This window comes from Podarcis pityusensis (assembly GCF_964106645.2).
Source record: "Podarcis pityusensis genome assembly, chromosome: 2".
In the NCBI taxonomy this organism is placed as follows: Eukaryota; Metazoa; Chordata; class Lepidosauria; order Squamata; family Lacertidae; genus Podarcis; species Podarcis pityusensis.
Genome location: NC_138029.1, coordinates 32248429 through 32268414, shown reverse-complemented (window position 1 = coordinate 32268414; position 19986 = coordinate 32248429). Strand labels below are relative to the sequence as shown.

General features: G+C 47.9%; 2 protein-coding genes and 1 pseudogene across 3 annotated transcripts; 1 reads left to right on the top strand and 2 right to left on the bottom strand.

The window, feature by feature from the left end:
* Positions 1-1901: 1901 nt before the first annotated feature.
* Positions 1902-2996, bottom strand: LOC308470596 (14-3-3 protein gamma pseudogene; annotated as a pseudogene). Its single transcript has one exon. The product of its transcript is annotated as a 14-3-3 protein gamma pseudogene (transcript).
* A 1903-nt stretch (positions 2997-4899) lies between these two features.
* On the top strand, positions 4900-9479 carry DCXR (dicarbonyl and L-xylulose reductase). Its single transcript, XM_080994055.1, has 8 exons — positions 4900-5055; positions 5146-5243; positions 6023-6177; positions 6644-6686; positions 7062-7161; positions 7363-7427; positions 7935-8052; positions 8661-9479. Exons 1-8 carry the CDS (start codon positions 5007-5009, stop codon positions 8762-8764), a joined length of 732 nt encoding a protein of 243 aa, XP_080850181.1. The 5' UTR covers positions 4900-5006; the 3' UTR covers positions 8765-9479.
* Positions 9053-16233, bottom strand: RAC3 (Rac family small GTPase 3). The gene is made up of 6 exons (XM_080994106.1): positions 15875-16233; positions 12795-12866; positions 11118-11235; positions 10689-10751; positions 10224-10383; positions 9053-9987 (listed from the first exon to the last, which is right to left on the bottom strand). Exons 1-6 carry the CDS (start codon positions 15907-15909, stop codon positions 9857-9859), a joined length of 579 nt encoding a protein of 192 aa, XP_080850232.1. The 5' UTR covers positions 15910-16233; the 3' UTR covers positions 9053-9856.
* Between the last annotated feature and the right edge of the window lie 3753 nt (positions 16234-19986).

The window sequence follows — 19986 nt, the reverse complement described above, 5'->3', positions numbered from 1 at the left end:
TTTTAAAAAAAACCTTAATAACCCAATCCTACCTCCTGAATTGCTTTGGGGGTGGAACTAGGGCAAGGTGAGTGGCCCCTGAGGTTCCACAGAGACAGTCAATTCAATCCAGGGGCCACAGGGTTGATTATTCAGAGACCTAATTATTAACATTGGATCTCACCCTATAGAAATAATGCAAATTATTTTTATGCACATTTGCATACTTATTTCTGAATTTGGTTTCCTTGACACCTAATTTCCCATTCTAGGCTATAGAGCAGGTGTCCTGTGGTGCTGTATGGATGCTGGACTCCAGCTTCCATCATCCTCAGCTAGTATGGCTAATGGGCAGGGATAGTGGAAGTTGTAGTCCAACCCCATCTAGAGGGCACCATGGTGGCTATCCCTGCTATAGAGTATACCTGCTTATTGTCTGTGCAGAGCACTGGCGAGAAGTGAAGTGCTTGGAGTGTTGAATTGTTTGTGCATGATTAGACTGCTGCAGCCTCTGCTGCTATTTCTGAATGCAGGAGCATTCCCAGTGAAATCTCCCCCCCCCCAACCCACCCAGAAATAAATATTTTATTGTAAACCACCCTGTGATCCTGTAAAGAAGGGTGGTATAGAAATTTAATAAATGATAATGAGAAATAGCAATTTTTAGAAGTGTGTTATTTTTTTATTCTCAATCGTGAAAAACCTTGGAACACCCAACTGCCTCTCTACACAGCACTGAAGGAGCACTGAACCCAGTATAGCTCAGCTGTTGGAGCACGAGACTCTTAATTTCAGGGTTATGGGTTTGAGACCCACGCTGGGCAAAAGATTCCTTTCCAACTCTAGGATTCTAATAGCTTTTTATAAACACCACAGCTCTTAAAGTTTTAGTAGAGTAAAATGAGGAGTCGAGTCTGCAACTAGCTGTGATGTCTGATTGAGCGTCAGCAAAGGCCTAAAGATGGTTTTGAGGCACAGGAGAATAAACTCAAGCCCTGCAGTGCATAAGGTGGTGGTGTCAGTTTTCCAGACTTAATTGGGGCCTTAAGATCTTCTGCTTTGTTCACTTGTACTTCTTTTTGTACAAGTGTCAATTTGTCAATTTAGCCATGCTCAATTTGCTTATGTACGAGTTTTCGCTTTGAGCAAATGATGTTGGCACTTACTGGTTTAGCAACTACCACATTTCTTTTCTAGAAAATGAATCTAAAAAATAAAGTGTTTCACTAACTCTCCTTTCATTCTGAGTTGCTGTACCATGTTTTTGAATGGTATTCAGGATTTAGTTAATATACCGGTACATGCATCCTCATAATGGGTCCCTGCTGAAAACATGCATTTAATACATTTTCCCTATCTAAAATGCAATATTAGAATAAACCTACATGCTGATTATCTGAGAGATTGTAAGCATTTCAAAACCTTTTTAATGTATGTTTAAGAATTTAGAATGGTTCACATTCCAGTGCTTAATTTTAATGGGGGAAATGTATGTTTAGAAACAATCAGTGCCTCTTGCTGTGACTCGGTCACCCTGACCATGTTATAACAGTATTAATCTAATGTCACAGGAATGGTTTTTTCAAACAGTTTGATAAAGGTGATTCAACTCTTAAGCTGTGCAAAAGTATTTTGCACAAAGTACTAAGTTACCATGGTTCCTTCCAGCATTAACTAAAGCCATAACACAGTGTTTACCCATCTCTCTCTCTCTCTCTCTCTCTCTCTCTCTCTCTCTCTGTGTGTGTGTGTGTGTGTGTGTGTTTACCCATCTCTGAACATTCTCCACAGTATATGTCTTAACACACTGAAAGATACCAGTCTGTTCTGCCAATTTCTTCTAGTTGTTGCCAGGAGTCTATCTGAAGCATGCATTTCATCTACTCTCAAGCGGGGAGTAGTAAATGGCACAGAGAAGAGGATCAGGGTGCGATGGCAAGATTTAATTTTTTTGTTGGTCCCTAGCATTACATAATATCCTGTAAGATTTAAACCTTTACAGCAGTACAGCCAAAGTGCATTAGGAATGGGCTATTATTTCTAGCAGGGACACCTGCATTTACATGAGTCATCTTTGGAATGGGTCTGGTACCTGGCAAATGTAAAACTGTACAAAGGCTAAGGGAGTCTGTATTGTTGCTGCTCCTCATTGGATTCTATGGTTCATTTCACTGTGGTTAAAATGCCAGTTTCAGGACTCCAGTTATTAGCCTTCAAGCTCTCCCCCGTTGCTCTCTTCCTGCTGTGGTTGGGTACCAGTCCACTGCACAATGTTGTCCCTCAGGTGCTGCATGATGACTGTGGATTCCTTGTAATACTCTAGGCTGAGAGTCTCCAGTCCAGCAATTGCCTTATCGAACGCAGCCTTGGCCAGTTTGGTTGCCTGCTGAGGGTTGTTGAGAACCTCATAATAAAGGATGGAGTAATTCAGAGCCACAGCCAAAGCCAACGGATGAGTAGGTTCCAAATGCCACTGACTGATTTCCTGAGCCTCCCCATAAACTTTCTGCGCAGATTTCACAAGCGTCTCCTTGACATCGGGCAGGGCCACCTCAGCTAAGAAGCGGTAGTTGTCCCCTTTCATCTTCAAGTAAAACGCCCGGCTTTCATAATCTGTGTCACTGCAGTGCTTCAGCAGTACGTGGTCTAAGAGGCTGAGGATCTCCCAACACTCTGCTTCCAGCTCCTTCTTTATGGTCTCGCGGTAAGCTTGTGCTTGTTCCTTCTGCTTTCCGACCCCTTGCTCCACGGAGTGCTTTAGCCGTCGCCAAGAAGAGCACCTCTCCTGTGTTAGGAGCTTGTAGGCCTCAGAAAGCAGGGTCTTCTCCTCGTGGGTTAGTGGGTCTTTCCCTTCCATCACAAGCTGCCTCATGGCAGTGGCCATGTCCTTGTACCTGCCACATTGTTCTGCTAGCTGTGCTGCCTGCACCAGCTGCTTGCGGCTCAACATTGACAGGGAGAGGCCAGCAGTCACAGACTGGCCTGAATGGGCCAGGGGGAGATTCTAGCTGTGTGGCAGGCAGCAAGTGATGTCACAGGGACAGGAATGTTCTGGAATGTTCCGAAGCAGCCAATTTTATTTCCACAAAAAGCTGGGTGGTAGATTAACAGGAATCCTGCCGCCTTTCGAGTAGGAAATTTTGTCAAGCAGCAGGCCTCAAGTAGCATGTCATCTGTTGTGTCTGGAAATGTGGTGTGGTGTTCCAACACAAGTGTTACAGAATCAAAACACAGACGATAATCAAAAAGTGTCATGGCGCAATCGCATGAAATGTGGGTTAGTAAAGATAATGCCAGCCTTGTTACTAAGGCCTCAAAAGTTACTGGGGCCCTTCTTACAAATAAGAATTAGGCTGGTGAAGAATAGCAGGCTAGAAGCACAGCTGGCAGGCAAAGGAGAAACACCGTCACCAGTCTGCTGTGTTTGTGGAGGCTGCAGAGGCAGCTTCACTTCCTTCCCATCCATGCTAATTTCCACACTGACTATGGAGGACATTACTCCCCGTCCTCCAAGTATGGAAGCTGAGTCACTCGACAAAGGTGAAACAACGCTCTGTCCCTCCTCACCTATGTGGAATTCCTGGTCACCAGTGGTGACCAAGGAGGGCTTTAGCAGTTGCACCCACCCTGCTTACAAAATTTGTTCCTTATGGAGGCTCACCTGGGCCCTACATTGATGCATGTGTTTGCTTATGTTGTGAACCCCTTCTGAGGTCCATGGATGCAGGGCAGTATAGATATTTAATAAAGGTAATACTTATTTATTATTAAGTTTAAATTAAACGATATTGTGTTATAGTGTGCACCCCCCCGATATGTTTTATGATATGGTGCTGCAGAATACTTTCTTCATATAATTAAATAAAAATATTCCCCTAGGCTTTTTAACCTGATATTTCACTGCTGTTTGTTTATTTTACTGTTTTATTTATTTATTTGTATGAACTACCTTGGGCATGCATAAAGATAAATACTGACTGCACACTGATTCAGAATCCAGCAAATACGATATCCAGTAGCTTGGTTTTCAGTCCTGTGATGATGACCTGAATTCACTGAGCAGGTCAGAGCTGAGAACTGTCTATTTTATTTCTTTTTTTTAAGAGGGGGTGTCCAGTAACAATGGGATTATGGAAGTGTAAGAATGGACCATTAAATTACCGGAGTCCAGAGACGTTTACCTGAATTTTGCCAGTAAGAATCACCCATGATTGGTGTTCCTCACTGCCAGTTTATTTTATTTGTGAAGACGGGTAAAAGCGCAAAAGGGCCAGCGTGCAAATGAATGGAATATACCACACTCAGTTGAACTTGGGTTTTTCTTTCTTTCTTCTAGGCACTTGCTTGAGGCGAGGCAATTTAGCAATTTGAGGATTAACAACACCCAGCGGGCAACACTAAAGGGCTGCCATAAACCGCTTTCCTTCTCAGCCCTCCCGACCTGCAATATGAGGTTGATAGTAATAATATTAAAAAATGAATTACATTGACAGGCACGTGTGACATCCTCTCCGGTCCCGCCTCACCCCGCCTGCAAAATGGGGTAAAAATGAAAACAAAACACCGTGGGCAATATCTGTGCAGGGCAATATTTAAGATGTTGGAAGAAAACGTTGCAAATTTAAAGAAAAAGAATGAGCGGGACTGGGGAGAAGGTCCCCATCCCTAGGGGAGAGGGAAGTCTTCGCATTCGCCATTACCTCTTAGGGAACAGCAGCTACAAAATTCCCCAGGCTTAATAAGAAGCGGGGAAACATGGCGTCAGAAGTAACGGAGCAGACCCATCTTTAGACAAAGGAAGGGCTAGTCTGCTACTGTTTACCTCTGTATGGGCGGAGTAAACCTGAGACAGGAGAAAAAGAGCCCCGTTTTCAAGCGGGAGGGAAGGGGCGGTTCCAGGGCGAGCTGTGATTGGCAGGGTCTGAGAGGGGCGATCCCGGTCTTGCCCCGCCTCCCTCCTTGCACGCCCCGCGATCTGGTCTTCGCCCCGAGGCGGGGACTCCGGACTTTCTGCGCCACGGCGGGCGATGGAGGGCTTCTCGGGACGCCGGGCTCTGGTGACGGGGGCGGGCAAAGGTACTGGCCAGGGGCCTCCGGCCTAAAAGCAATGGCCCCCGCGCACCCTCTTCGTCCATTTAAGAGGCATTTCCTTACTCCTTTTTGCAGGGATCGGCCGGGCTGTGGCGGTGGCGCTGAGCCGTGCCGGGGCCCAGGTGGTCGCGCTGAGCCGGACCCAGGCGGATCTCGACCACCTGCAGAAGGAGGTAGTCCTTCTTCAATGCCTCTTTCAGAAAAGCTCGTGTAGGGTCGTCAAGCTTCTGAGAGGGCTCTTACTGGCTGGGGTTGCCCACACTCATGCTCCCACCTACCGACCAGCTGATCCCTGATCCTATATAGTTAGCTGATCTTCATGGAGACCCGGTGCTGAGAAAAGCTTCACTTGCTGAATTTCTTATCAGGGTGTAGGAGCGTTGCTGAGAAACAATGTGATAGCTGGGGGGGAGGGGGGAGGGATTATCTGCCTGCACAGTTTTGCCTTCCATGCAATTTTCACCTGTGGCACCATTTGTGTGATTATTATTAATGCAGGGTACAAAATGCAAAAGGCACATTCCAACGTGTGTAGATCTTACATAGAATCGTACGAGTTGGAAAGGAGCACAAGGATCATAATTCTAAGCCAACCCCGGTAATTCAGGAATCTTTCGCCCAACCTGGGGCTCAAACCCACGACGCTGAGATTAAGAGTCTCATGCTCTCTAACAACCAAGCTATCCCTCATTCAAGATGTTACATTCTCATATGAGATGCAGACGATGTCACACACACTTGTGTAAAAGTGCGCTTAATGATACAGAATTAATTTCAGGGTGAAGATAGGATCTGACAACCCTAGTCTTGAACCATCAACCACCTACGTCTTCAGCCTATTCTGTGCGTCTGTATGTTGTTGGAAGAACAGGAACTAGGGCACCAGCAGACCCATATTCTCTTCTGCCCCACTAGCTTAACCCTGATCTCTATCTGTTTTCTCTGTTCCTAGTGCCCTGACATCCAGACGCTATGCATAGACTTGGGTAACTGGGAGGCCACAGAGGCAGCACTGAGCTCAATGGGGGATATTGACCTGTTGGTGAATAATGCTGCTGTAGCACTGCTGCAACCATTCCTACAGGTGACCAAGGAGGCCTTTGACAGGTAATCCCAGACCCAGGACTACAGGCAGGTTCCCTTGTTGGTATCTGGTGGTTAGGGGAAGAGATGCCTAATTTCACATTGCAAGCTGTTATACAATTATGTGCCTTGCAGATTCTCACTCTGAGCCCTGGAGGCTTTCTGCATCCAATCCTGAAAGACGTGTAATAAAACCTTTATCCTAGATTGATGTTTTCATTTTAATCTGTCCCAGTTTGCCAAATAAAAGAGCTGGCTCACAGAGGCGCCAACCACAACTCTTCCTGCTGCTGGAGAGAGGGATACGGTGGCTAGTTTTATTTTATCTGCTTGGTTATTGTCAAGGCAGATCCGTTGCTAAAATAGGGGGGCGGTGCTCTGTTTGCAGGTTACAAATGTTGTCCCTGCATATTTTGGTCCCTAGCAGTAACCTCAAGGCATTGCTGTCTGCTTTGCTTTGCATATTTAATCTGACTTTGCTTTTATGTAGGTCTTTCAATGTCAACCTTCGGGCCGCACTGCATGTCTCTCAGGTGAGAAGTCTGCGCGGTTTTGGGAGGGCAATGCTCACTTCTGAGCAGCCAAGCAAAAGGCTCAGAGGCTGGGCTAGTATTCTGGCCTCCCGTAGGAATTCTAGCTCAATCCTATGCATGTTCACTCTGAAGTAAACACTCACAGATAAACAATGGAATTTACTCCCCAAGTAAGTGCATAGGACCACAGCCTTAAGGTGGTAAACATTTAGAGCTTTGACCATGCTGTCGCATGCTCCTTCAGGGCTGAGGTATATCAGAACTTCTCCATGTAACTGCTCCTCTGTGCTCGAGGCTTGTCTTTAGTTACAATGGTGATAGTGCACATTAAAGCTACAATGTCCTCACCCCTTTATCGGGTGCCATGCGTTTCAGATTGTTGCTCGGAAACTGATTGCCAGGGGAGCGCCGGGTGCAATTGTGAATGTCTCGAGCCAGGCATCCCATCGGGCTCTGACCGATCACACGGTTTACTGTGAGTAAAACTACAAGGTTTTTGCTGCTGTCCTTCCTGCTAAACACAGGTGGAATCTGCAAACAGTGTTTGCAGTGACAACGTTTGCCTCAAGCCATGCGTGTTCAAGCTGGCCGTGGATGAGAGCGTGAGGGGCAGGATTGGGGTGTGGGGATGAGCAGGCAGCAACCCAGGACACTAAATTCTCTTGTTGCGTTGAAGGTTCCACCAAGAGTGCCTTGGATATGCTGACAAAGACAATGGCTCTGGAGCTGGGTCCCCACAAGGTAAGAACTGAACCCAGATGAATTATTATAAGAATGTGAACATCTGGCGTGGAAAGGGCCATGAGAACCCTTTCTCAATCAGAGCAGAGTAAACAGAGACTAATAATGGTTGAATCAGGATATATGCCCATGGCAGTGTTGAGGAACCTGGGCCCCCCCCCAATGTTGTCAGACTATAATTTCCATCAGTCTCAGTCAACATGGCCACATGGTCAGGGATGATGGGAGTTGTAGTCCAAGAACATCTGGGAAGGCCACTTGGTTCACCATCCCTGATGTAGGCCAAAGAGGAAAATTCAGTTGGATCCTGCCCTGGAGGTAATCAGGTTGAATAAGTCAGAGTCACATATATTCCTACATGCCAGTTGGGACAGAAAAATCTCTGTCCCTGGAGCCTATTTATGAACAAGAATGGTTGCAAAAGAGGGGGCCCCAGCAGGTGTCCTGCTGGCATGAATGGGCTAAGCCTGCATTCATTATCTGCTTTCCTGTCCTTGCTTTTTCAAGATTCGGGTGAACAGTGTGAACCCCACGGTTGTCATGACAGACATGGGCCGCCTCAACTGGACTGATCCCCAGAAAGCTGGACCTATGATTAGCCGCATCCCATTGGGGAAATTTGCAGGTAACTTGAAGCATCAGTTTCCCATGAGGAGCGCAAGTGGGGGCCTCTGTAGCTTTAGAAACCTATTAAAAAAGAGAAGAGCATGGCAGCCTCCTCTGAGTAACATGGAACAGTTTGAGATTGCCTCTGATTTCCCCAAAAATACCCTGCTTCCATTGGGCTAAAGGGATTGTGTCTCAAAATGAAGGAGGATTGCTTACCATTTAAGATCATGGCGAATGGGCATCCTTCCAGGGACAGGCAAAACTGCTATTTCCCCTTTTCCTGATAGACATGTAGCTAGCATATGCAGTAGTCAGGAGAGTGCAGTTCTCACACAGGGGCTATACTACCCCTGTGCTCTATGGATTTGCTCGAAAAGCACACCAACCATTGAAAACTGCCTTGGGAGAAATCACATGCAGGAGTCCTATCACATGTATTGACAGACTCCAGCTAGTAGCTGCCAGAGAGAACAATCTTGGGAAGGGGCTACAGCACATGTGGAAGTGAAAGGATGGGGAATATCTTGTTTGGAGTGTGGGGCATTTCATCCGCCTCTGAAAGCCCCAGGGGCATTCCTTGAACTTGATTGCTTAGAGCTGCCTCTGGTCTATCTATCATTACAGAGGTGGATGATGTGGTGAACAGCATCCTCTTCCTACTGAGCAACCAAAGCAACATGACGACAGGTGCCATGCTGCCAGTTGACGGGGGATTCCTTGCCTGCTAAAATACAGCGTTTGCTTCCATCTTCCCTGTGTGATTTTTTTCCTGCTGAGTCATCCGGAACAGACTGAGACGTGGAATGAAATTCTGTGGAACATGGATGGGAAACTTGCTGCAACTCCAGATCTTCATGGGCCCCAGCTCCCATCAGCCCGGCCAATAACCAGGGATGACAGAAGTTGTGGCCACAGAGAGAGAGACCAAGTGGGAGGTTCCATTAGTGGATGCATGCGGAAAGTGAGGGCTGTAGGATGCTTGCTGCTGCCGCTGACCCTGAACAAATCACACTTCCTTACTTATGGAGAAATGTTTATTGTATAAAATAAGAGGTGTTCAGCTCATCACTCTACACGATGATTAAAAACTGGACCCGTCTCCATCCCAACCCCTCCAAAGCTCTCCCTGCTCCATCCCCCAGTCCATCCCACCTGGCAAAAGGAAGGGGTTGGCCATAACCCTTTCCACCTGCATCATCTTTAATCTTACAGAAAGGTTCCTGCCATCTGGCCCTGTCCTGCTCAGGCCGGACAAGGTAAAGAGGCCTTCCTCCAACTCTCCATCTTTGGGAGAGCTGATGGTCTGTAAAACCAGCTGAGGAGCAGCACACAGGCTGATATCCTGAAAGGCAAAGGCAGCTTGGGATGACACAGAGCTGCCCTGATCATTTCGCTTTGCTAGTGTCTCGTGCAAATCAAGCACTATAAAAGCTACTTCTTCAACCTGTGTCCCGTTTGTCTTTCCCTGCCCCAGCTGGGGTTTGTTACCTGCTCCTGCCACAATGCTCTAGCACCAATAGAAGTAGTAATAAAGGGCTGGTCTTTCCATTCACGCATTACCCCCCCCCCCCGGCATGGAGACACGGGGAGCATGCACCTCCCACTGCTCCGCCCTGGGGGTGGGACAGCATTGAGCTCCTCCTCCTCCCATGCGGCCCTTTTACATCGACACAGACGTTAAATCAAAGAGACATTTAAAAAACACTGACTTCGTACATGATGAAGGGCCCCGCCTCTCCCATTGCGGGAACACCCAGCGAACGCTTCCTCCTGGCACATACAAGGAGGAGACACCCATAACATGCTGAATTCAGACGCCCTTAGAACACGGTGCACTTCTTGCCAGGCTTCTTCACGGGGGGAGGACAGAGCACAGCACGGATGGCTTCATCAAAGACAGTCTTGAGGCCACGCTGTGTAAGGGCAGAACACTCTAGGTACTTGACTGAACCTGGAGGAATTCAGGAGACAACATGACTTAGGGAGAGTTGTGATTTCTCTGCTCCCCCCTCAGATCCTTAAACCTTGATTATAAAATTCTTTTTTGGGGGGGGAAGCAAGGTTCTAATGCACATGATAGACAAAAAGATGGAAAACCACAGAAGCTAACACTTCTAATTGTTGGGAGAATGCTGTGTCCCCCTCAGTTCACCATTGCTTCCTGTAGCCCCCGCTTCCAAGACTCACCAATTTCCCTGGCCATAGCTAGACCTTGAGGGTAGGTAATGGGAGCCAGCTTCTTGTCACGCAGCCTCTCAATGGTGTCCTTGTCATCCCTCAGATCCAGCTTGGTGCCCACCAAAATGATTGGTGTGTTGGGGCAGTGATGTCGAACTTCTGGGTACCACTGAAAATGAGACGCAAGGGAGTAAATATCCTTGACGGCAGAAGTTCCTGTGCGCTAGAAGCAAACTGGTACCCAAGGATAGGTGGCCCTTCCTGGCTCTTTGCTTTGCCAACGATGCCTGGGAGAGGCCTTTAGGAAAATATCCTGATTCTACTTCACTGACTTTTAATCCTGTCCTTGAGGCATCACTCATGTGCTTTGGGCAGCAAGATGAAAGGCACCCTCTGCCAATCTGTGGCTAGGCTGCTACGAACAGGCCTACCTCTTGGTAGTCACTTCCACATTCTTAAGAGAAAGCCTCTTACCTTGGCTCGGACGTTTTCAAAGGAAGCTGGGCTCACCAGTGAGAAGCAAATCAGGAAAACATCCTGCAAGGATACAAGCAGGATAGATGACAAGGGTGGGATGTAACTTCTGATGAAACAACAGGAGTAGCAAATGCATCTCGTGCATTGTCAAGCTATTTGTGTCCCAATACTGTCCCTTCTCAATTTAGTCCCCGCCCCAAAATAGCAGATTTCACAAAAGGGATGTGTAATATTGGCTTAATTTTTTATTGAACTGGCTGAAGATTTCCCTCATGGTCACGTAATTCAAACTTGTTTGTTGCAGAAAGAACATGGAATGCATTTGTGCATAGTCTACAAGAGTACTGCCTAGTTTGGTAGAGGGGCCTTTCTCTAACAGGAGATATAATCCGACTCTACTTGTGGAGGGGCAGCCTCATCACTTACCGTCTGTGGGTAGGAAAGAGGCCTTAGCCTGTCATAGTCTTCTTGTCCCGCTGTATCCCACAGTCCCAGGTTTACTGGCTTCCCATCTACCATGACGTTGGCAGAATAATTATCAAACCTGGAGGGGGAAATGTTCCATCAGCAACAGAGAATCACTCTCTACTCCAAGGGTCAGCAAACTTTTTCAGCAGGAGGCCAGTCCACTGTCCCTCAGACTTTGTGGGGGGCTGGACTATTTTTTTTTTGGGGGGGGGGAATGAAGAAATTCCTATGCCCCACAAATAACCCAGAGATGCATTTTAAATAAAAACACACATTCTACTAATGTAAAAACACACTGTGCGCAGGCCGGATTTCAAAGGCAATTGGGCCGGATCCGGCCCCTGGGCCTTAGTTTGCCTACCCATGCTCTACTCCATCATCACAGGTCACACCCTCCATATCACAGTGCGATCCTATACATATCTACTCCCACTGAGCAATTTGGATTGTTCCCAAGTAGGTGGGTTTCAGATTGCAACCTTAATTCCATGCTAGATTAATTATGCTGGAATACTTCCCACTAACTACTTCTCTCTTCTAAAGCAGTAACTATTCACTACACATTTTAGAGCATCGCCTCAATCGCATAGCTTTATTTCTTCCTCCACCACACTTAAATCACATCTGTTGCCTAACCTAATGGTGACTGAAAAGTAGTACCACAGTCTCTTCTTCTACCTCCCTACCCCTGCCCCTGGCTGTCTTTATTAAAAATATTATTTTCCTCCCATAACGTTTGTTCTTTTTGTTTTTATATAGTGAAATAGCTCTGTTTTGTAATGTTAAACCCCATTAATTTAAAAAGCCCTCAGGAGAAACAGGCACGATAATGAGAGGCATTTAAGAGGGGCGATCAGCAGCCCCTCTGTGGAAGCTATCTTAGGACAACCTGCAAGCAGGACACTTTTCAATGATGTCAGAAGGGCCATTTGCTGAATGGGACTTACTTCTGAGGAAATAAGAAAAGATCACAGCCATAGTGGTGGGCACTGCAGGATAATATATTAAGTGATCTGTTGAACTTCCCTTTTAATTCTGCTTCCAGTTGAGAGCAGAAAAGCAATGCCTCAGGATTGTTAAAGTGTGCTAGAGCAGAAGTAACCTGAGTTAATCTGTATATTACATTTCAGGCAACCTGTACAGAGGTGGAGAATAAGTTTAATGCCAACCCTTTCTCTGTTACTTTCCAAGCGAAAGAATGGTAGAAGCATGTAAATGATATGACTCTAGTGAACATTTCCTATAGTGCTATTATTCTTAAGCACAATCCTTGAGGGATACTATAGCCATCACAACCAGGGCTATTTTACCCAACAAAATTCCACATAAGAAAAGCAGGCATATAGATCATCTGTGATTTTTTTGCTATGTGTGGACACACACTGGAAAATGGCTAATTACAGCTTCCCTGCAGATGTGCCTACAGCAAAATACTTATTTTTAAAGTCATTTGTACTTAACTTTATCCAGTTTAGTAGACTATTGCTCAGTTTGTCCCACTTCAAGTGCCCCTAGGAGTCCCAGTTCTTTCAATACCCAGAGTATCAGCATCCCATTGTGGGACTTCTACAAACCGCCATATTATCTGCGCATGCATGTTATCCCACAACTATGTAGTAGAACTTCTATACTCACACAGTGGGGATGTATTCTCCGGGGAAGGCATTTGTCGTGTAGCTGATCAACAGACAGGTCTTCCCCACAGCCCTGAAGAAATGAAAACAGAGCCGTACAGCATAGACACAACAGGATGGCACGGAGTGGGGCTGAGAGGGGGGAAATGGGGTGCATTTCCCCAATTCTCAGCCACTGGATCAGATCTAGATTTTTGTATACATGATCTATCCTTAACACACCCAAACTTCTTCCTTCAGTGACGTCGTTCTATGGGGCAGGAAACACACCTTATACAGCAGGGGTACCCAATGTAATACACTCATCAGCCCCAGCCAGCTTGGCCATGATCAAGATAACTGGAGTTGTAGTCTGGCAACAACAGGAAAGCTACCCCTCCCTTATAGTGAGATTCTTCACACACTACTAATATGGGCTCATAATAACCTTAAAAAACAACAACCCTCATTGTTGAGACTAACAGGGTGCACTTGGGTTAAAAAGTGAAAACACAATTAATAGCCAAGGATTTTGAGTTCCAACAGGAAAAACGGTGTTCAATGATCCTGTATTTACGCTTCCTTTTTGCATACCAAGCATCTCTCAGTGGCATAGCCAGCAAGCACAAAAGCCAACGGGACAAATTTTCACCCATATGATCACAGATAAAGATGGTCTTCGGGGGTAGACAGCAGCAGCAGTGCTGGTGCTGTACATGAGAATACATGTGAAAACCATTTGGTAGGAAACAAATGTATTCCTCTCTACTGTTATTTCTGTGCAACACACATTTAAAAAAAAAAGATGCTTGTGATATGTCTGTGGACTGATTCTATTAAGATCAGCACCAGCATTGTCTAATGGCAAGCCATTGCATAGGGAGAGGTCACACACCTTGTACCCAGTCGCAGCATTCCCTTCCCATGTGCTGGAAATTTCATTTGCATGCTCGCACTTCTGATTCTTAGCCATTTCCCCATCTCACTGGGTATGGTTTAAAGCAGGCAGTGCTGTAGGTTTTTAAAAAGGGGATACTCAAGGGTACGCACCCCCTTTTTGTTGTAAAAAAAAGTGGCAGTTACTGTAACAACTTCATGCTGAGTACCAGCACCTATTTTTCTAGGGGTGGGGGGAAGCACTGAAAGCAGGAATTGCCAACATCTGCAAACAGGGAGATTATTTTAACTTTTCTTTGAGTAAAGGTCTGAACAGATGGGGTGAGAGGCGCAGTTTGACCATGTTAGAATAATGCACTGTAACATTTTAATTTATCTTTGTAATCATGCAGGAAGACAGTCTTCTCATATCAGGGGAGCAATGGGGATACCCCAAATCAATGGTGGCAGGGAAGTTGGACCACGCAATGCCTTGCAATAAATATCACGTGGCATTTACAGAATGCTTTTTGAGCATTCAAAGAGATTCGTGTGCATCTCCTAAATAATACTAAGAACCTACTGTAAGGTAGGTCAGTGCTATTGGAAGGGGAAGCCAGGGAACCTGAAGCTGAGAGATTGGGGTGGTGGGAGATTGATTTGCTAGGGCAACAATGAGGTGGGGAGGGGAGAAAGAGAGTTGGAAGAGAGCAGACAACCGCCACAAAAATAGCTGACTGTGTTTGAACCAGATCCTCTGTTCTGAAGGGCCAGCCACAGAGTTCACCGTTAAAGTGAAGTCTGAACTAGGGGCTCCCGACTTCACACCGCCATTTATCACATCTGTATTGCACCCTTCTTTTAAGGAGCTAAGGGAGCATACCTGATATCACCTCCTCTTTCTTACCCCTATGGGGTAGGATAGGCTGAGACTGTGATTTGCCCAACCCCACGCCCCAACAGAACGGGGCTTTGAACCCAAGCTTCTGTGTTCCATGACCAACATGCCTTCTACAGCACACCACATGCTGACGCCCTGACCCCAGGACAGTTCCCTAAATCCCTGAATCCATCTACCAACATAGTTATTTGAGCACAATACTGTATTCCTTTGCTGGCCTGAACATTTGAGGTGGCCGGTAACCATCCTTGGGATTCACCCTGCACCAGTGCTTATTGCTGTCAGCTTGCCAAGCTATCTTCACACATCCTCCTGGCTGGTGGCACTTAAACCTGCAAGCTGGGGAATCACAGCATTTGAAACAGCCGTGGCTCTGTGCGTGTGAGAGAGAGAATGGCACTCGATCAAAACTGGGCATTTGCCCATCTCTGCCAATCTGCAGGGCGGTCACATCATCTTAGGATTCAAAGAAGGAAACACACCTTATCTCAGCGCGCCTAGCTGAATCGGTTTCAGATCCCTATCACAATAAAAGCAGCCGCCCCGCTCCTCGATCCAGCTGTGTGTATGTGCGCGGGAGAGGCGGGGAGGCGTTGTGCCAAAGGGAAGGCGAAGGGCTTTCATAAAGGCTCCCACCAAACCACATGGCGATGCTAAGTGCGGAAACGCGGAGGACGAACAGAGGGGCAGATCAGAAGCGTGGGGTGGGTGGAAGCCTTCCCTGGAGACCCTAGGAGCCAACTCCTAGGGGGCCGAGGTCTCTTCGCCCCCGCCCCCATAAAATATTTGATGGGGCTCCCCCCCCCCCAAGTTGACGAGCGTTGCCATTCAAATAGTATGCGTGCGCCTTGTCTTGTGATTGAATACGTGGGGTGGGGCTTACCTGCCCCCCCCCATATTTTTATTCAAGTTGGCACCCCTGCTGGAGACTGCAGCAGAAAGGGGGGGCCGGCAGCACAGAAGAATGAGGGGGGCGGGCAGCTATGATGAGAGGCAAAGGCTAGCAAGGCAATGGGGGGGGGGTTCGTAGGGCAACAATAGGTGCGTGTGTAAGGGGGGGCGCGCGCAGGCATAGGAAAGCAGGCGCCTCCCCAAGAGGCAGCTAGATGGGCGTGTGCTCAGGTCCCCTAGGCTGGTGGAAACCCACCCCCTCTTCCCCCAGACGCCCCCTCTTTCCCAGTGCACCATCCTCTTCCTCTCCGCGAGGCGTTCATTCTCTCCCCGCTAGCCCAGAGCCCCACCCTTGAGGTCCCCTGCCGCCTGGGCCGAGCGCCAGCCTCGCCCATCCGCGCCCCCCGACGGCGATGCCTTCCGGCGGCGCTCACCCGTCTCCCACGACCACACACTTGATGGCCTGCATCTAGCCCCGGCTGCGATGGCGGCGGCGGCGGCGGGCGCCGGGCTCCGTGTGCCTCGTCTTCTTTGGCGATGGATGCCGCCCGCAGCCGCAGTGAACGAGAGAGAGGGAGGGAGGGAGGAGAGGGAGCGAGCCACAGAGAGAGAGAGAGAGAGAGAGAGAGAGAGAGAGAGAGAGAGACAGACCCGGGCGGGGCCAGGGGAGGAGGAGGCAGCAGCGTGGGAGTCCTGTGGCCCCTCCCTGCCACCCCTGGACTCGCGTCGGCGGAGCCGTGTGGAAGGAAGCGGGGCAGAGCAGAGGCACCTTGCAGGAGATGCCCAGATCTTAGGACCCAGCAGGCGCCTTGGGAGCAACCCGCGGTAGCTTAGCAACTGCCTGGTGCACTGCCTGGTGGCGCCTGGGACAACAGCAGCCAGCACCGTCGGCGACGGGGGGGGGGGGGGGAGAAGGTCAGAATCGGGCCCTTTGCAGTCACAGAATCCGGGAGTTGGAAGGGGTACCCCGAGGGTCGTCTAGTCCAACCCCCTGCAATGCAAGAATCACGGCTACAGAACCTCTCCAACTCACCTCTGTTTAGCAACTTCCAGTGAAGGAGAGCCCGGCGCCTGCAGAGGCAGCCCCTTCTAGTCTAGTAGTTATTTGCTGCCTGCATTTATGCCCTGCCTTTTCTGCCAAGGTGCTCCAGATCCTGGAAGAACAGGAGTGGAGCCCTAGCTGGGTCACAGCAAAGGTTCGTTCTGGTCTCCCAGTGGCCAGTTAGGCACCCATAAGAAGCCCCATAGCAGGGCATGGCCTCAACAGCATTGGCCCCACTCATGTTCGAGTGGCAGACTACCACCACCTCCAATATAGGTGTAGCCAGGATTTATGGTCTTTTTTTGGGGGGGGGGGAGCAGAACATCAGTTAGTTAAGTATTTTGTATTAATTTACTTGATTTTCCCCCATCCCCTTTGGCTACTCCCATGACTTCCAATACATGTTATCCTCACAACAAGCATGCGAGGTAGGTGAGGCTGAGAAAGTGTGGCTGGCCCAAGGTCACCCCATGAGAACTTAATGGCTGAATAGAAATTCGAACCCTGGGTTCTCTGGCCCTAACTCCAAGAGGTGGGCAAATGTGTGAGGTGGGATGTCCATCTGTCATAGATGCTTTAGCTGAGATTCCTGCTGATGGGAGCTGGATCCCAACAATACCGGGAGGACCAGAAGTGCCCTATCCCTGTGGGGAGTCAAACACTGCAACCACTACATTACCGTAGGGGCTTGGCACCTTTCTGCTGGCATGGCCACTGCGCCTTTAATGTCTACAGCAGTCTGATGCTGCTGTTTATCTTCTGAGTCAGATTGAAGTAATTGTTATGTGTGCACAGTATGGTTATTCCGTTGCGAACCACCCTGTGGCCGCATATAAAGAGTGATGCTGACGTTCCTTAATAAATAAGCAGGCAGGCATTCCGCTACAACAGAAAGGGCTGTGGCTCAGATCTGCTTTGTGTGGAAAAGGTCCAAGATTCACTTGCTGGCATCCCCAGGGTAGGGCTGGGAATGTCTTCTGCCTGAAATCCTGGAGAGCCGCTTGCCTGCCAGTGTTGGCAATACTGAGCTACAAGGCTGTGTCTCCATTGCTATTACAGTGGTACCTCGGGTTACAGACGCTTCAGGTTACAGACTCCGCTAACCCAGAAACAGAACCTTGGGTTAAGAGCTTTGCTTCAGGATGAGAACAGAAATTGTGCGGTGGTGGCACGGCAGCCCCATTAGCTAAAGTGGTACCTCAGGTTAAGAACAGTTTCAGGTTAAGAACAGACCTCCGGAACGAATTAAGTTCTTAACCCGAGGTACCACTGTATAAGAGAATGAGGGAGGCATCCATGGTGAGTTCCGGTACCTCTTTTTCTAGAAAAATAGCACTGGATCATGTAGCCATTACTGTCTTGAGGGGAAGTTGCAGTCCTAGCCCTACACTGCAAGTGTAACTCTGTGGCTATGGTCAGTAACTTGTTTTACAGAGCTACTTTGAGGGCATCCTGTCAAATGGGATGAAAGAGGCTAGGTCAGTCCTTATGCCCCATTACTGCAGCAACCAGCATCTCTGGAGTGGCAGAGGCAAGTCTGGAACTTCCAGTTGTTGGTTCCTCCCAAATTGTGACCTGGTGAGGAATTGTGATTTGAAGCCTCAGTGCTCCATCTGGCAGCTATATTAAAGGTAAAGGTAAAGGGACCCCTGACCATTAGGCCCAGACGTGACCGACTCTGGGGTTGCAGCACTCATCTCGCTTTATTGGCCGAGGGAGCCTGCGTACAGCTTCCAGGTCATGTGGGCAGCATGACTAAGCCGCTTCTGGTGAACCAGAGCAGCATACAGAAACGCCGTTTACCTTCCCGCCAGAGTGGTACCTATTTATCTACTTGCACTTTGACATGCTTTTGAACTGCTAGGTTGGCAGGAGCAGGGACCGAACAACGGGAGCTCACTCCGTCGTGGGATTCGAACCGCCGACCTTCTGATCAGCAAGTCCTAGGCTCTGTGGTTTAACCTACAGCGCCACCCGCATCCCTGGCAGCTATATTCGGGGTTGGTTAAAAGCCCTGATACATAAACTCAAATATACAGCCTAGTGGAGGCAGCTTCCCAGGCATGAGTGCAGAAACACCCAGCCGCTTTCCTTGCCCTGGAGGCCAACTCAGGCAAGCACCCCAACTCAACACAAGGAACCACTTATGCAAATTGCCATCTTTCCACAAAGCTGCTGGAAACACAGGTGCTTGAGAACAGGTAATTGACACCCAGTATGGTGCCATGATTATAGTGTTGGACTAGGGGCTTGGAGACCAGGGTTCAAATCTCCACTCGGCCATGAAGCTCACTCACTGCTTGACCTTGGACCAGCCACTGTCTCTCAGTCTAGCCTACCTAACAGGGTTATTGTGATGATAAAATGGAGAGGGGAAGAGCCATGTACACCACCTTGAGCTCCTTGGAGGAAATGTAATAATAACTCAGTTCCGGCACCTCTCATGTGGGCGCCATTGCCATTATAAGAGAACAAGGGAAGCATTCATGGTGAGTTCCGGCACCTCTTTTTCTAGAAAAATAGCACTGTGTATGTGTGTGTACATATAACGTTTTCTCTCAAACTCCACCCAAGAGAACTTACGAAATTATGGCATTCTCAGGGCCTGAGGGGGTGGAGTGGGGGAGCTGAGTTGTGTCTTTAGGATTGAAAATAGATTTGCCAACCATAGTTGCTGCTTGCTGCATCCATGGGGGGCACATTTCTTCTGATCTTTGCTATATAACTTCCTATCAAAGTCATGGTCTAGCAGTCAAGAGTAAGTTCAGGAAACCAATGTAGTTCTCTGGATAGCAGCCAAGCTGTGACCTAAGAGATGCAAAGCTAATTTCAACCATGTGTCTCTAGGCAAGTAATCATGTCTCTCCAGGGGCACCATTTGGGGGGGGGGGTTGCCCCCTATAACTCTTAGACCATATGCGATTATATTTCCAGCCAATGTACTGGTTCTATACATGGAGTATTATAAGCAGTTGAAAGGCCTTTGTACCAGCTATGCCTATTTATTTTGCATTATGTAGAAAACCCTTTGTTTTAATGCTGTTATTGTTTAAACTGTATGTTCTTGCAGCCCTTGCTAGGGCAGTGAATAAATAAATGCAAAGGTATTTGTTATAAAAAAAAATTAAATCAAAGATACTTTCTATCTTGTGCGTGTTTAATCGCATAATGGCAACTTTAGTGTGCATTTAAAGTGTGACATGGGGCTCAAAGTCACTTTTAGTGTCATATATGACTACTCATCAATTGCCACCCGCACATTACGGAAACCTCAAATTGGCACTGAGATTTAGTAAAATAGCTGAAGATGGTTGCTGATTTGCTGCCCCTTTTGATTAGCTCCCCAAAATGCAGGACAAGCCTAAGAGGGAACAAATTTCTGCTTTCCCACAGAATCAGTCAGATCCCATTAAACACCCATGCAAGGATTTTATTTTTTTTAAGAGTCTGCCTCCATAAAACCTGACGCCTGGGGCACTGTTGATGTGTGCATGGGGGAAGGGA

Excerpts from the sequence above, each read along its gene's own strand:
- DCXR (XM_080994055.1), top strand. The coding sequence starts at position 5,007 with ATGGAGGGCTTCTCGGGACGCCGGGCTCTGGTGACGGGGGCGGGCAAA. Across the intron at positions 5,244-6,022 it reads TCGACCACCTGCAGAAGGAG|TGCCCTGACATCCAGACGCT; the intron begins GTAGTCCTTCTT and ends CTCTGTTCCTAG. Across the intron at positions 6,687-7,061 it reads CCGCACTGCATGTCTCTCAG|ATTGTTGCTCGGAAACTGAT; the intron begins GTGAGAAGTCTG and ends CATGCGTTTCAG.
- RAC3 (XM_080994106.1), bottom strand. The coding sequence starts at position 15,909 with ATGCAGGCCATCAAGTGTGTGGTCGTGGGAGACGG. Across the intron at positions 12,867-15,874 it reads TGTGTGGTCGTGGGAGACGG|GGCTGTGGGGAAGACCTGTC; the intron begins GTGAGCGCCGCC and ends TCATTTCTTCAG. Across the intron at positions 9,988-10,223 it reads AGCTATGGCCAGGGAAATTG|GTTCAGTCAAGTACCTAGAG; the intron begins GTGAGTCTTGGA and ends GAATTCCTCCAG.